A 16367-nucleotide genomic window follows, 5' to 3' on the forward strand; every position below is an offset into this window, starting at 1 on the left:
TTGTTATGCTTTTAGGATATTGGGGTGAACTAAAGCACTATGATTTTACGAAAGAATTATTTTAAGGCTGCAAGCCTGTTTTAATCTGGCCCTTGCTAAGGGAAGTTTACGAGCTATGACTCTTGGCATTGTGATTTTTGATACTCCATCCCTTCATGCTGCTAGTGCCTTCACTGATGATCTTTATGATCTCCTAAAAGGTATGAGAGTCAGAACAGGCGTGTGAGATCATAGACTTCTATCGTTGAGAGGTTCTGACATTCTAGTTTTGATTTTGACAAAACCCCTTTGATGGGATGGGTAAAGTATGTCCATTGCTACCCAACTGGTTTCTAAACAATTATGGAGACCAATGACAATAATTCTTTTTTAAACGTTGGTTTTTGTTTTTGATTTTGTTTTTATTTTTTTGTAAATTTTAGTGATACAAAACAAATGGGGTTTTGCATTTAAAAAAAAAAATAATAATAATGGAGTTTTGTATATGTTTCTCAAATTGAGTTTAATACATTTTTTAATAGTTGATGGATCTTAGTCATCTTACTAACACATATATAGTATTCTTGTGGTTAAAACTATTGTGATCGACTCTAAAGTAACTACGTAGCATGATAAGCACTGCAAGTGGCCTAGTGGTTCTTGTCTAATTGGGTGTGCTTTCCAACTTAGGTTCAAACCCCGAAGCTGTCAAAGTGGCCAGGCACTGTGCTGCAATGCACAGTTTGAGCATTTCACTTGCGCTGGAGGGATTAATCTTTGGGCCTATGAAGTTTTTGGGACACCCTTGACTAAGTCAAAAAAAAAAAAAAAAAAACTATGTAGCATGACGAAACATATGTATTTCAGACTATTTATATTCCTACCTAATTTCATGGTTTTTGCTCCCTTATTATTCATATTTGAAATTAGCCCCCCGCCCGCCCCCCCAAAGAAATAATTTCAACCCAATAGTATGGTAGAAACTTTAAAGTGGAAATTTGGACGATTGCTTTTTGTAAATTACAATGAAATTTAAATTTTCTGAGCAAAAAATCAAACATTATTTTATTTTTTGTTATCCAACAATCAAACATCGATGAGTCAAATTCACAATCGGACACTTACTTTCACTTGAAGAAAAAAAAAAGTTTATGCTAACCAAACCGTGATGGTAGTATCTCGAAATTTAAATATTGAGAGATTCTTACGTATGACAAACGTACCATGTGGTTAGTAGGGCAGCCTAATCAGTGAACATGCCAATGAGTGTTTTGAGTATTACATTTTAATGAGTAATGATAAATTCGGAACACATTTAAAATTTTCTGAATTTTGATTGGACTGCCGCACCGCAACGTGCTACGTTTGCAATCTTCACCATTGTTTTAAACCTATTCACCCGAACTTGGTTCCGGGTAGATAAACCAACTGTTCTTACCAAACCGCCGAACCCTAGAGAAACGAAAGTTGCAGCGTTTGCAGTTTCAAAGCAATGTCAGACTACCTTCCCGAAGAAATCATACACAAAATCCTGTTGAAGTTGCCTGTCAAAACCCTAATCAAATCCACCCTCGTCTGCAAGTCATGGAAGTCACTCATCAAATCCTCTACCTTCATTCAGTCCCATCTCCGCACCACAATCGACTCCAACGACCAAAACGACTCTCACCTCCTTCTTCTCAGCGCTTCCTCTTACAACCGCAGAGATGAAACTAGTCATCAGCATCACTGGTTGCATTGGGATAGCCCCGAATTCGGTGAATACTCCATGCTATCTACTCCAGTCATTTTCTTGAAAAACAAACCCGTTTCCGATCTCGGTGTGGTCGGAACTAGTAATGGGTTGGTATGCCTTGAGGTTGATCAGTTCTATAGTGATCGTTCTCCCACCTTGATTTGGAACCCATCTATCAGAAAAGTTGTCATGTTGCCTACACCACCTGTCTGTTTTACCTCCACCAAGTATGACAAGTACACAACGCATGGCTTTGGCTATGATGCACATTCCAATGACTACAAGATTTTAAGAGTTGTGACTCTTCTTGATGATCATTCAGACTTGTCCCGGTTTGCAACCGCGGTTCAGGTTTACTCCTTAGCCAGGGGATCCTGGAAGAGTTTTAGTGCTTCGGTTATACCTGTGGATTTGCAGGGTGGTTCCGAACGTCCTGCTTTTGTTAATGGTAATTTCCATACGCTTGAAGCCCGTTTAAGTGTGTATTACAATGACCATTACGAGGAGCACCATAAGTGTGGCGGAGACTTGTTCATTGGCACCTTCAATCTGGCAACTGAAGAATTTGGCGAGATAAGGAGACCGGAAGCTTTGCGAGAAGACAGATGCTCTATATCAAGATATGGGGACTCTCTTGCTTTGATTAAGCATTATAATTATGATTTCAGAGATCTAGTTAATCGCGGTTGTGACATTTGGGTTATGAAACAATATGGTGTTGCAGAGTCGTGGACTTATTTGTTCAATATATCTGTGGTTCAGGCTAGTATATATGGTTTTAAAAGATGTGGGGAAGTTGTGCTAATGGAGAATAACGAGCGTGGTCGGTCAAGAATGATTTCGTTCGATCCTAAGACTAATCAAGTTAAAGCTTTTGGAATTGAGGATTATATTTACTACTTCATGGATTCTTTTGTAGAGAGTCTCGTCTTGCTTGATCACGCCAATGCCATTTCTTACCAAGTAGCAAGGACGAAGTAAGCACAGATTCTTGCCTTTACCTATTTGTATCTTTTTCCTTCAAATATTTAAACAGAGTTATGCAGTTTGCCTAATGTTTGATTTGCATCTTTATCATTCTTTGCATTCATTTTCCTTTAAGAACTTTTGAGATGTTTTAGGACTTGTCAGTGGGGTGGTTTGTGCAAGTGTTTCAAATTTCAAGCTTGACATGATTTGCCATGCTAGTTTGGTTAATGCTGTAGGCTTTGATTTGTTTTGATTTGGAGTTCCATTACTATTGTTATCTAAAAGAAGCTACTCTGCATCGTTAGTATTTTCTTGTTCCTCTAACTATGTGGCAGTGCATATGTACTCTATAATGGAGGTTTAGCTAATTGAACTTGTTTTAGTCAAGTAGTAAGAATTTTCGGTGACTCCCTGCGTGAACAATAACAGTGGCATGCCCGTGTTTTAGAGCAGTGTCTTGTGATGATTTCTGTGAACTGTAATAGTGACTGTGGCCTTGTTTTCCTGCAGAAAAGTAGGATGGCGACCATGAGTAATATTCTTTTCCTGCCACATTTTCTTAGAAAGATAACTTGTTCTAAACTGAAATGCTGATTATACTCATCGTTTTCACCTTTCCTCTCTGTAGATCCTTGGTGGCAAATGACTGTTTCTGGATTTCTCCATAGTTCTGGTGTATTCTTGAGTGTCTGTTCAGCCAATGTAAACTTATTTCAGTTTTATGAAAAATTATATAGCCTTTCAGCAATATCTCATAACTAATTCCTCTGTAACCTTTCAAGAATTGTTATTGTTGAGTTATAGCTAGTAGTGTGGTTGACTCATGGAGTTTGGTTTGACACTGTTTTGATTTGATCATTGCCAACCCAAAAGAAAGTACTCTGCAGCTTTAGTATTTTTGCGGTTTTCTCTGAATATGTGGGAGTGCATATCTGCTCTGAATGAGGTCTTGCTATTATAACTTTGTTTCAGTCAGGTAGGAAGTTGGGTGTGTGGTGTGTTTTGGATAATGCATGTCAGTACGTTCTTGGACTGTCATCATTTTGTTAAAGGTAATAGTTAGTGTTTGCATGGTTTGCTGCAGAAAAATAAGGCAATGACCATGATGAGTATCTCATAATCACAATCCTTTGAACTTGATCTGGAACTTGTCGTCTGAAATATCGATTATATTAGGTTTCTGTAGCTTCCCTCTTTGGAGATCCTTGTTGCGAGTGTTGGTATATAACCCTTTCTGGTTTTCTCCATAGTTCTAGTGTGTAATACTATTTCAGTGTTTATGAAAAATGATGATGGAAGTCTGGAACTAAGCATTGGAGTACTATTAGAAGTAGCATTTCACGAAATGCAAATCTCTGTCATTTTGAAGTTCTAACCTTGAAACTATGCCTCAGTTCTCTTCTAATGGGTTTTGCAGTTTCCCTTTGTTTCTTTTAACTAGATATCCCTGTGTTGTTGTCCTGGCATCAGTGTCTCTTTATATATGTCAAGCTACTTAGCTTCATATGTTATACAAAGTCAGGTAGCTAATGACTTCATCCGTCCTCTTACAGGTATATCAATTTGCAGTTACAATACACCCTCACTTCTCTACTTAATGGTTATGTATATATATATATATACAGCGCTTCTTGAACATCTTAAAAAGAAGGGGATTCCTTCTTTGCAATTCTATCAATATCAACTACTCTTATGATATTATTATGTTATATGGTGTGAAGATGAGAATAAAATAGGGAAGGTATCAGAGTTAAAATACACTCTCATTGAAAGAATGAGAGAATTTTGTTACCTTTGGTAGCTTTTGGGTCTGAGGTCTATTCCAATATTTGTGTAAGAAGTTATCTGTCAAAACTTCTGTATTGGAATCATATTTGTAATTTGTAAAGCTTGCAATTTATGCCCCAAGTTTTTCAACATTTGTCAACCTCTCCCTGAAAAAAATAAATCTTGTTTAATATTTATTTTTCCGGCCAATTGCTGTCAATATTGAAAGTTATATTATGTTATCACGTTATAAAGCTACACCTCACATGCTCAACGCGAATAAACTCAAGATAGAGTGGATATCCAAATCCTAAAAAATATAAAGATTAGAGCAAAATATTTTAAATATCAACAAGGGAGAACTCTAAATAACAAAAACCACTTTGAAGGTGTGATAAAGAGGATTCTAAGTGGTTTATGTTATTTATGGTCCAAGTCCTAAGTTGACTTTCTTACGACGATCTTGCTTGATTAGCTAGTTTTTGAGAATTGCCCTAGAGGATTTCTTTTAACGAAGAATAGGAAGGTTCTTTAATATTGTGACATTATAGTATTTTTATTAGGTTGTAAATATCTACTTCCACCTATTATCATATTGGGCCTGATAATTTTTATGTTAACAAGTACCGTATTGGGCCTGATAATTGTTATGTTAACAAGTACCGTATTGGGCCTGATAATTTTTATGTTAACAGGTACCACTGTAAGTATACAATAAGTATATAACTAATGTATTTGAAGAAATCATAGAAAAAAAACCCGAAGCAATGTCTGATTTCTTTCCTGAAGAAATCATAGAGAAAATCCTCTTGAGGCTGCCCATCAAATCCCTAATCAAATTCACAGCAGTTTGCAAATCATGGTCGTCACTGATCAAAACCTCTACCTTCGTTCAGTCCCATCTCTGCACCACCATCGATTCCAACAACCAAAACGACGCTCACCTCCTCCTCCTCAGCGCTTACTCGTACTCGTACGAGTCGTACCCCGCCAAACAAAGCATCTCTTATGAGCATCACTGGTTGCGTTGGGATAGCCCTGAATTCGGTGAGTACTCCAAGCTTTCAAATCCATTCCCTTTCTTCACGTACGAAAACCAACGTCGGGATCTGCGTGTTTTCGGTACCTGTAACGGGCTCGTATGCCTTGAGAGTTTTGACCCCTGCACCAGGGATTGTTCTCCCGCTTTAATCTGGAATCCTTCTATCCGAAAGATTGTGATGTTGCCTACACCACCTGCTTGTCTTACCTCTACCGAATACCACAATTACCGAAAGTACACATCCCATGGCTTTGGCTATGATTCACATTCTAACGACTATAAGGTTTTAAGAGTTGTGAGTCTTTCTGATGATCATTCAGACTTGTCCCGATTCACCACCGTGGTTCAGGTTTACTCCTTGGCCAAGGGCTCCTGGAAGAGACTTGGTGCTTCTGTTGTTCCGGTGGATTTGCAGGCCGGTGGTTCGGAACGTCCTGATTTTGTTAATGGCTGTTTGCATATGCTTGAAGTACGTCTAAGTGTGTATTACGATGATGATCACCAGGAACACCGTAAGTGTGGTGGAGACTCGTTTATTGCCTACTTTAATCTGGCCACTGAGGTATTTGGGGAGATAATGATACCGGAAGCTTTGCGAAAAGATGAGTGCTCTATTTCAAGATATGGGGAGTCCCTTGCCTTGATTAAGGAAAAACGTTATAATTGGGATGATCCAGCTAATTGTGGTTGTGACATTTGGGTTATGAAAGAGTATGGTGTAGCAGAGTCATGGACTTTTTTGTACAGTATAGTTATGGTTCAAGCTACTATATTTGGTTTTAAAAGGTGTGGGGAAGTTGTGCTAGAGGAGACGAATGTCTTAAGACTAAGAAGAATGCTTTCGCTGGATCCTAAAACCGGACAAGTTAAAGTTTTTGGAACCGAGTATTGTAGTTACTATTTCATGGATTCTTTTGTAGAGAGTATCGTCTTGCTTGATCACGCGAAAGCCATGTCTTACCAAGGAGAAATAAAGTAAGCACAGACACTTGCATTTACCTATTTATTTTCTCTTCTGTCCAATATTATAATATAGCTGTGTGTTAGGGGCCGCACTTGTAATGCCGCAAGCAACCTTGTTCAGGGTTATTAGTCAAGCCTTTGGTTGGTTTGCTTGCGTGCTAGAGATGTTTTGGTAATTTACAAATTATGTAATTTATTTTATTTTAGCAATTAGTCTCCTCGGCCTTTTTCATGTTTCCTCCTGCCAGGTTCATGTAAGACCGATATGCTCTATAGGGAGGGGTTCCTAGTCGGCATAGTTTGGACTACAGAACTAGTATAGGTAAGCACATGTACTTTTGCCTCCCTTACCATCTTACCATCAATAAAAGAGGAATTATTCAATCATCTGTACCCCGTGAGATTGCTCTCTGATCTTTCCTTTCGATTATTCATTGTTCTTTGTGGTTGCCCAACATCCATATAATTGTGTTCTTGCTTGTCACTAGCACTATTTAATATCGTGTGGCTTTCATTGTTCCTTGCAAGGTACTCACTTGGTTGACTTGCTTGCTAGCAAGTGCCGCACGGTCCGCTTTGCGCATTGCAAAGTTCGGCCCGTGACAGTTGGTATCAGAGCCAACTCGGCTCAAGAAGCTCACTACGATGACAGGGAAGATGACCAACCAACAAAGATTCGATTGGTATGACCAACAACTCGGAGAACTTGCGGGAGTGCTGGATAGGTTGATTGATATCACTAATGTGTTGGACCGCGTCGACCTAGATGAGTTGGCGACGCGGATGATAGAGGTGGAGAGCCTAAAGGACCGAGTTGTGGCCCTTGAAAAATGTATAGCTCGAGGTAGCGGAAGGGAGAGAAATGAGGGAGAAGCTCCTGTTCCGAACGAGCAAATGGGGGTGATGAGTGATGCCCTTGACACACTCCAGGTGACCGTGGACAATATGGTAGAAGATGTCTGAGCCACCATTGATGCTTTCAGAAACGAGCTGGTGGAGATGAATACCAAGCTCAACCTGACCATCCGTGCGATGGGAAACCAACCTGTGACGGACTACAGGAAGGTAAAGATACGGGAACCTCAAGCTTTTGGAGGGGCGCGAGATGCCAAGGAGCTTGAGAATTACTTATTTGATATGGAGCAATACTTTCGAGCAGTGAAGCCAGACTCGGAAGAGGTGAAGGTGAACATGGCAACAATGTATTTGTCAGGAGATGCTAAACTATGGTGGAGGACCAAGTATAATGACATACAAAGAGGGGTATACACCATTGACACCTGGGAGGATCTTAAGAAGGAGCTCAAAGCTCAATTCTTCCCCGAGAATGTAGAGTACATTGCTAGAAGGCAACTAAGGGAGCTCAAGCACACCAACAATATCCGAGACTTTGTAAACAAGTTCTCGGTGCTCATGCTTGACATCCCAGACATGTCAGAGAAGGATCGGTTGTTCTATTTCCTGGAAGGCTTAAAGCCATGGGCGAGGACAAAACTTCAGCGGCAAAGGGTCCAAGATTTGGCCTCCGTACAGGCTGCTGCTGAAAGGTTGACAGACTACACATTCGAAGAGAACTCTACTAAGAAGACTCAGCCGTTTTCGAATGTGAATGTCAACAGAAATATAAGGCCTGGACCGAGTAGAAGTGGGGGAGTGGAGTCCAAATTTTCCAACTCAGGAGGAGGGGAAAGGAGAGCAGTGAATGCGAGGGACACTGCAACGTCCAAGCCTGCCGCCTCGACAGGGGTCTTCACCCCTCGATCCTTTAATCCCTCTGGCTATGCTCCAAAGCCACTAGCATGCTTCTTATGCATAGGACCGCACAGGGTGAATGAATGCCCTCATAAGACTGCCCTCTCTGCCCTACAGGTTCATATTCACTCGAAACAAATGGAGGATCAGCAAGAGCCAGAGGAGGAACCTGGTCACATGGGAGCTCTGAGATTCTTGGGTGCGGTGGAGAAGCGACCACAATCACCTAAGAAGTCCCAGGCTAAAGGCTTGATGTTCATAGATGGTAGTATTAATGGGAAAGTAGCCAAGAGCGTGATGGTTGACACAGGGGCCACTCACAACTTTGTGTCAGAACCTGAAGCACGGAGGTTGGGGCTGAAGTTGGAGAAGGATGTTGGCCGCATGAAAGCTGTGAACTCTAAGGCCTCTCCTACAACTGAACTGTCTCGAGGGGTAACACTCAAGTTGGGTCACTGGCAAGGGAAGACCGACCTCGTAGTTGTCCAGATGGACGACTTTGATGTCATATTGGGGATGGAGTTCTTGTTGGCGAACAAAGCTATTCCCATTCCAAGTGCCCAATACTTACTGATTATGGGAGAAAGGCCGTGTGTGGTTCCGGCAAGAATCGAACAACCAAGTGAACCCCGTCTCTTGTCCGCCCTCCAGTTCAAGAAAGGCGTGAAGCGTTGTGAGCCTACCTATGTAGCAGTTCCCCTGATAAGGGATGAGACTAAAGGAGAAGTGATTACGAAAGAGATTGAGGGGGTATTGGAGAGCTATGTAGATGTGATGCCTCCTGAACTTCCCAAGGAATTACCTCCAAAGAGGAGTGTGGACCATGAGATCGAACTGCTTCCGGGGGCCAAACCACCTGCAAAGGCACCTTACAGAATGGCTCCCCCAGAACTGGCGGAACTTAGACAGCAGCTCGAAGACCTGCTCAAGGCGGGATTCATTAGGCCATCTAAAGCCCCATTTGGTGCGCCCGTGCTGTTTCAAAAGAAGCACGATGGAAGTTGGAGACTGTGTGTGGACTATCGGGCTCTCAACAAAGTCACTGTGCGCAACAAGTACCCGATCCCTCTGATTGCAGATCTATTTGACCAACTCAGTGGTGCCAAGTATTTCACAAAGCTAGACCTCCGCTCGGGGTACTATCAAGTCCGCATTGCAGAAGGAGATGAACCCAAGACAACGTGCGTCACCCGTTATGGCGCCTTTGAGTTCCTGGTGATGCCGTTCTGGTTGACCAATGCTCCAGCCACATTCTGCACTTTGATGAACCAAGTCTTCCACGAGTACTTAGATAAGTTCGTGGTAGTCTATCTGGATGACATAGTGGTGTACAACTCTACCCTAGAAGAACACGTAGAGCATCTAAAGTTGGTGTTCCAACGGTTGCGGGACAATCAGTTGTATGTCAAGCGCGAAAAGTGCTCCTTCGCGCAAGTGACCATTAAGTTTCTAGGTCACATTATTGAAAGGGGTGAAATCAGGATGGATATGGAGAAAGTAGAAGCCATAAAGGAGTGGCGAAACCCCAAGAATGTGAAAGAGCTACGTTTTTTTCTTGGGCTGGATAATTACTACCGACGCTTCATTGAGAACTACTCAAAGAAGACGACCCCCTTAACTGAACTCTTGAAGAAGGGAGTGACATGGGACTGGAGTAGTAATTGTGAGAAAGCCTTTCAAGATTTGAAGAAGGCCATGATGGAAGATCTGGTCCTTGCCTTACCCGACCTGAATCAGCCATTTGAAGTCCAGACAGATGCTTCTGACTTCGCCTTAGGGGGAGTCCTGCTGCAACGGGGGCATCCTGTTGCGTATGAAAGCCATAAACTCTCGGAAGCTGAGAGGAGGTACGCGGCTCAGGAGAAGGAGTTGCTAGCTGTAGTTCACTGTTTGAGGACGTGGCGACACTATTTGTTGGGGTCAAAGTTCCTTGTGAAGATAGACAATTCTGCCGTCAGCCACTTTCTGACCCAGCCGAAGTTAACCCCAAAGCAAGCTCGATGGCAAGAGTTTCTCGCTGAGTTCGACTTCCATTTCGAACACAAGGCCGGGCACACAAACCAATTTGCTGATGCTCTAAGTCACAAGGCCGACCTTGCCACCCTCAAGGTGTTGGCCGCTTTGTCGAGCAGCATCATTACCATAGACATCAAGCAACGTATCAAGGAGAGTCTGGAGAAGGATTCCGTGGCGCAATCCCTCATGAAAATGGTGAAGGAAGGGAAGAGCCGTCGGTTTTGGATGGAGGATGGCATATTGATGGCCAAAGGAGGACGAGTGTTTGTTCCGCGAGCTGACGGACTGCGAAGAATGCTTATGAGGGAGTGTCACGACACCCTGTGGGTAGGTCACCCTGGATGGCAGAGGACCCACGCATACCTCAAGCAGGGTTACTATTGGCCCCAGATGGGAGACGATGTCACGGAATACACCAAGACTTGCTTAACATGCCAACAAGACAAGATCGAGCGCTAAAAGACTCCAGGGCTGTTGGAACCACTGTCTATTCCGACTCGCCCGTGGGAAAGTGTCTCCCTCGACTTTATTACTAACCTCCTGAAGGTGGGAGACTTATCAGGCATCCTGGTGGTGGTTGACATGTTTTCGAAGTATGCCACATTTGTGCCAACCCCAAAGTATTGTTCGGCGGAAGACACATCAAGCCTCTTCTTCAAGCATGTGGTAAAGTATTGGGGTGTGCCTCAGAACATTGTCAGCGATCGAGACACTAGGTTCACGGGAACATTCTGGACCGAGCTATTCAAGTTGCTCGGGTCTGAGCTAAACATATCTTCAAGTTATCACCCACAAACTGATGGGCAAACAGAAAGGTTCAATGGGATGTTGGAGGAATACTTGCGCCATTTTGTTCATGCCAATCAACAGAATTGGGCACAATTGCTCGATGTTGCACAATTTTGTTTCAACTCGAAGAAGAGATCATCTACCAACAAGAGTGCTTTTGAAATTGTCACTGGCCAACAGCCTCTCTTGCCTCATATTGTGCAAGAAGTCTACAAAGGGGCGAATCTGCGTGCTTTCAACTTCACAAAAGAGTGGAAGACCAATGCTGAGATCGCTCAAGCCTACCTAGAGAAAGCGGCAGGGCGAATGAAGAAGTGGGCAGATCAAGGCCGCAAGCCCAGGGAGTTTCAAGCAGGGGACATGGTCCTTGTCAAGCTGCTCCCGGAACAACTCAGGTTCCTGCGCTCCAGAGACAAGCGACTATTCAGGAAGTATGAAGGACCGCTCCCCATCATTTCTAAAGTGGGGAAATGCTCCTACAAAGTCGATATTCCCGCCTGGATGAGAGTTCACCCCGTCTTCCACGTCAGCAACCTCAAGCCGCACCAGCCAGACCGTGAAGATCAAGCACGCAACAAGCCTGTTCGAGAGCACGTCGACATTAGACCACCCAGGCCGAAAGAAGTGGAGGAGATCCTAGCAGAGAGAGTGGTCCGAGTGTCAAGGCGCCCATGCCAGCAGTTCCTGGTCAAGTGGAAGGGTCTTGGAGATGAAGAAACCAGTTGGGAGAATGCTGAAGTTCTGAAGACGAAGTTCCAGCAGAAGATTGAAGACTTCAAGACCAAGGCTGTCGTCGAGAGCGCCGACAGCTTAAGTGGGGGAGGATGTTAGGGGCCGCACTTGTAATGCCGCATGCAACCTTGTCCAGGGTCATTAGTCAAGCCTTTGGTTGGTTTGCTTGCGTGCTAGGGATGTTTTGGTAATTTACAAATTATGTAATTTATTTTATTTTAGCAATTAGTCTCCTCGGCCTTTTTCATGTTTCCTCCTGCCAGGTTCATGTAAGGCCGATATGCTCTATAGGGAGGGGTTCCTAGTCGGCATAGTTTGGACTACGAAACTAGTATAGGTAAGCACATGTACTTTTGCCTCCCTTACCGTCTTACCATCAATAAAAGAGGAATTATTCAATCATCTGTGCCCCGTGAGATTGCTCCCTGATCTTTCCTTTCGATTATTCATTGTTCTTCGTGGTTGCCCAACATCCATATAATTGTGTTCTTGCTTGTCACTAGCACTATTTTAATATCGTGTGGCTTTCATTGTTCCTTGCAAGGTACTCACTTGGCTGACTTGCTTGCTAGCAAGTGCCGCACGGTCCGCTTTGCGCATTGCAAAGTTCGGTCCGTGACACTGTGTAATGCTTGATTATCTTGAATTATACGTTTACTAATTACAAATTTCTTTGTAATCCCTGATTTCATTGAACTATTGAAACAAATTTCCCTTTTTTCTCTTTTGATAATGTAGTGATGTTTGCACTATATTTAATTGAAAGTTCTGCAGACCCAAAGAAATTCATTAGAGGCAGTTTGCAGTGAGCTTGTTCTATTTCAGCTAAATTGGGGAATATTTTATGATACATTAATCGTTCTGAGCTGCAATTTTGCTTTCCGCTTAGATGGAGAAACTATCTACAGTCGTGTGGATGGGTGTATATGTACAATTAAAAGAATTAGCTAGCACAACTAGTATCATTCTTGGCATTACTACTTTCGACATTTCAGACAGTGTCATTGGGCGGGTTGTGTATCTATTCTGCATTGCAGTTGGTCTTCGAGAGAGTAGTTCGCTTGATATGATTTGCCATGAGAGTTTCAGGTTTTATGCTGTTCTTTTTATATGATCTTGGTATTGGGTTTCCGGTAGTATTGCCAGCTGCCAAAAGAAGCAACTCAGCGTCTTTATAAATTTTGGGGATTTGTTATAAATCTGTAGGTGTGCATATGTGCTTGGATTGAGGTCTAGCTCACTTAACTTGCATATGTATTTTAAAGCATTGTCCCATCAGTACTTTCAATGGCTGTTTATGTAGATTATAATGGTGAGTTTGTACACGTTTTGGTGCAGAATTTAAGGCAGTGAGCCGGTGACCATGAGCAGCATCCGTTTCCTCAGTTATCTCTGAGACATGTGAACTCGGGCATATGGAACTTATCTGAGCTGCGGATTGTCACCATTGTCTGAGCTTTCCTCTTTGGAGACCCTTTGTGGCAGCATCAATAACTCTGGTATATTGCTGGAGTATTTATTCAGCTAATGTAAACTCGTATGATCTACAAAAAAACAACGAAAACTTATTTCTGAGCTATTTGAACTTAATTAGAGGGGGGAACTACGGAGGTATCGGAAGTAGAACTACTTGAAATTTTCCCAATAGCTAGCACTTTCTTTTTAGTCACCACAAATCATCAGTAACTATAGAGCAAGGTTTTAAATCTCTGCGATATTTCCGATATATCCCCCGATATCTCTTTTTTTCGACAGACCGATATATCTAGGGGGGTAGATATCTTATCTTTTACCGTTTCTGCGAAATTTCTCCGACATCGTCAAATATCCCCGATATATTAGATATTTGTGATATATCCCCGATAAAGTGAAGAAATATCTGTAAAATTTGAGGTAAAAATAAAAAAAAAACTCGGTAATTCTCTAAATGAAAATCTGTGTGAAGAGAGATCTCCTAAAGGCAAATCTGACTATCTGAGTGAGGAGAACTCCCTTCAAGGTGAATCTAGGTGAGTAGAAAATCCCCTCAAGGCGAATCTAGGTGAGGAAAAAAAATCCCCTCAAGGCGAATCTTTACCCCGGAGAAATACCCACAAGGCGATTTTGGGTGAGAAGTAATTCTCTAAAAGTCTAAATGCAAATCTGTGTGAGGAGAGATTTGGTACTATGTAGTCTATGACTATGTCTGTAACTCTGTATGTAGTTTATAACTCTGTAGTTGAATAATAGAAAGAAGATAAAGCAATAAAGGTTCAATTATTCAAATGAGGCCAAATGACATTGCAAAAGGAAGTCAAGGAACCATATATGGATGACATGATGAGAAGAGAGTGCAGAGTATGGAGTATTAAATTTTAGCTATGCATCTTGAAAAAGTGAGGAATAATGAAGCTAATTTGTAGTCTGTGAGTGTATAGTCTGTAGTTGAATAGTATAAAGAAGCTAAAAGTTCAAATGCTAAAGTAACTATCAAATGGAATAGGTGAATAGGTATATAGATCTACTTCATGTTGCAAGCGAGCCGCTTGATAATGGCATTGATCCACTTCATGATTGGATTATGCCTGCACACCTCGATGATGAAGCTGGAAGACCTCTTCCACAAGTTGTAGAAACTGCAACTAATGCTGGAATCAAAGTAGAGAGAGTCTTATCTGAAGAAGTTGTTAAGAAACCCAGAAGATAATTCAGATAGTGATGATGCGTGGGGTGGTACAGCAACTCCAGATAGTTCTGATGATGGTGGAGAGGGTGGAAGAGGAACAGGTAGTGGAGGTGACAGATATGAATATGGACAATCTTCTGTGGATGGAGGATTCCAATTTAGCTGTGAAGGTAATTTTGATCATGCCACCCAAGATGAAGACCATGGAGTGAGAACAGCTGGTCATAGTGCTCAAGAGAAGACCCGATATGGGAGGAGGACTAGAGGTGCAACTGATGATCAAAGTACGCCATCTGATGTTTCTTCAATTGCCTTAAGTTTTGACTCTATCAGTTTAGGCACAGAGCGCAGTGAGATCTCAAATGAATCTCATGAAGGCAACAATCAATTTGGTTATGATGCTTATGGATATAATCAATATGGAGAAGTATATGATCAGTCATCCAGTTGGGTTCATCCTTATTATCCCCTTATAGGGGAAACAGTCGGCAGCTCTAAAGAGATCTATAACTATCATGTTCATCACTACAATTCGCACTATATGGGTCATATATCTTGGTCTGATTATTGCATTTTCGTAGACCAGCGAGCGGCTTTTCAACCGCCTAGAGTCTCTTTTTGGATGTAGATGAAGTTGACATTCATATGTATTTATATGTAGTTCTAAATTTCTAATAAATTGACTTTTTTCAAAAACGATATTTTCGTACCCTGTATCCCCGATATTTCCGATATCTCCATTTTTCAAAGTACCGATAGATATGAAGATACCGATATTTAAAACCTTGCTATAGAGAACAATATTACACTAATGACTAATCTGAAATATGGGATGATTTTTCCCCCCTTCACTGTCCATTAGTGAGTATTATGTACAGTACATGTGGAACATATTATTTCTTTAATCCCAAGCTTGTCTTGATGGTGTCAATTAATGGAACAAAATTTAGCAGAACCTAGGTAATTTCTTCTAACTCCGAATCAGTGGTAATGCCGCCCGGTGTGTCTCGTATGTACCCGGATTGAGTTCTTGACTTCTAGCTAATTGAACTGTACGTGTTTGCCAATTCATTTTTTTTCCTTGCTGAAATTAGGTAATTTCTTCTTCCTCCAAATTAGTGGTCTTGCCGAAACTCATAAAATTTGAATGTGCTTTTTGTCTTTCTTTACTAGAATGGTGTTTTTTGTTTTGTTTAATAAAGTACATTGAGCCGAGTATCATTTAACGTAGTAACATTAGTCTCTCCTTTGTGGGAGGTTATAATAGAATATTCGAATTCGACTCATTGATGTGATTAAAAAAAAAAAAAAAAAAAGAGCATATAGATCGAATTTGTTAAGGGAAATAGGAATAGCATTCCTTGTTTCATCAGTTTGGATGCCTAAATCTATCCAAGGAAAAACAGCCGTGGCATGCATTTAGGACATGATGACATACATGAAAAATCTGAATTAATTGTAACCTCGATCACAAAACTAATATGCCCTTAGTGATCTAGTGATGTTTGGGTAAAGCATATTGTGAGCATGATTCATCTCACATAATTGGTACCTCACCAGCAAGGTGATGACTTGGAGTAAGCTTTCTGTTAATTAATGTTATTGGAAAAAGTACACTGAGATTTGAAACATACTGAGCTATTGGCCGTACCCAGAATGCATGACCATGTGGTATATAACTTATATCCACCTTTCATATATCTTGCAAGAAATTAAATTCCCAATTAATTTACGTATTATATTCAATAGGAATTTGTCATTGCCATTATTATATTGATGCCATCTAGAGAGATATTGGAGTAAACTAACGTTAATGTTTTCTCACGGTGAGGGTTCTAAACGATGATTTTCCTAGCCACTGAGCCGGAGGTTGTCGTTTGAGTTTGTGGTTGATTGTTAAACTCTTTGAGGGTGGTAGGAGTGGACAGTGATTAGATTTAGCAATTGTCAATGGTGGT

The 16367-nt window shown here is 41.5% G+C and overlaps 2 protein-coding genes across 5 annotated transcripts; both read left to right on the plus strand.

Moving 5' to 3' along the window:
* Nucleotides 1-1396: 1396 nt before the first annotated feature.
* Nucleotides 1397-4607, plus strand: LOC133715316 (F-box protein CPR1-like). Of its 4 annotated transcripts, XM_062141770.1 has the most exons (3): nt 1397-2691; nt 3194-3215; nt 3312-3533. In XM_062141770.1, the coding sequence occupies exons 1-2, from the start codon at nt 1472-1474 to the stop codon at nt 3213-3215; spliced, it is 1242 nt and encodes a 413-aa protein (XP_061997754.1). In that variant the 5' UTR covers nt 1397-1471; the 3' UTR covers nt 3312-3533. The 4 variants fall into 4 exon arrangements, with proteins under 4 accessions (XP_061997754.1, XP_061997750.1, XP_061997752.1 ...); XM_062141766.1 differs by lacking the exons at nt 3194-3215; nt 3312-3533 and adding an exon at nt 4237-4607; XM_062141768.1 differs by having other exon boundaries at nt 3194-3533.
* A 551-nt stretch (nt 4608-5158) lies between these two features.
* LOC133718790 (F-box protein CPR1-like) lies at nt 5159-13337 on the plus strand. The gene is made up of 2 exons (XM_062145669.1): nt 5159-6467; nt 13083-13337. Exons 1-2 carry the CDS (start codon nt 5218-5220, stop codon nt 13087-13089), a joined length of 1257 nt encoding a protein of 418 aa, XP_062001653.1. The 5' UTR covers nt 5159-5217; the 3' UTR covers nt 13090-13337.
* Nucleotides 13338-16367: the final 3030 nt, after the last annotated feature.

Source organism: Rosa rugosa, chromosome 6, assembly GCF_958449725.1.
Source record: "Rosa rugosa chromosome 6, drRosRugo1.1, whole genome shotgun sequence".
NCBI lineage: Eukaryota > Viridiplantae > Streptophyta > Magnoliopsida > Rosales > Rosaceae > Rosa > Rosa rugosa.

Bases quoted from the DNA above. Each gene is read 5' to 3' on its own strand.
- LOC133715316 (XM_062141766.1), top strand. From the start codon at position 1,472: ATGTCAGACTACCTTCCCGAAGAAATCATACACAAAATCCTGTTGAAG. The intron at 2,692-4,236 runs GTAAGCACAGAT...GTCCTCTTACAG, and splicing joins TACCAAGTAGCAAGGACGAA to GTATATCAATTTGCAGTTAC.
- LOC133718790 (XM_062145669.1), top strand. From the start codon at position 5,218: ATGTCTGATTTCTTTCCTGAAGAAATCATAGAGAAAATCCTCTTGAGG.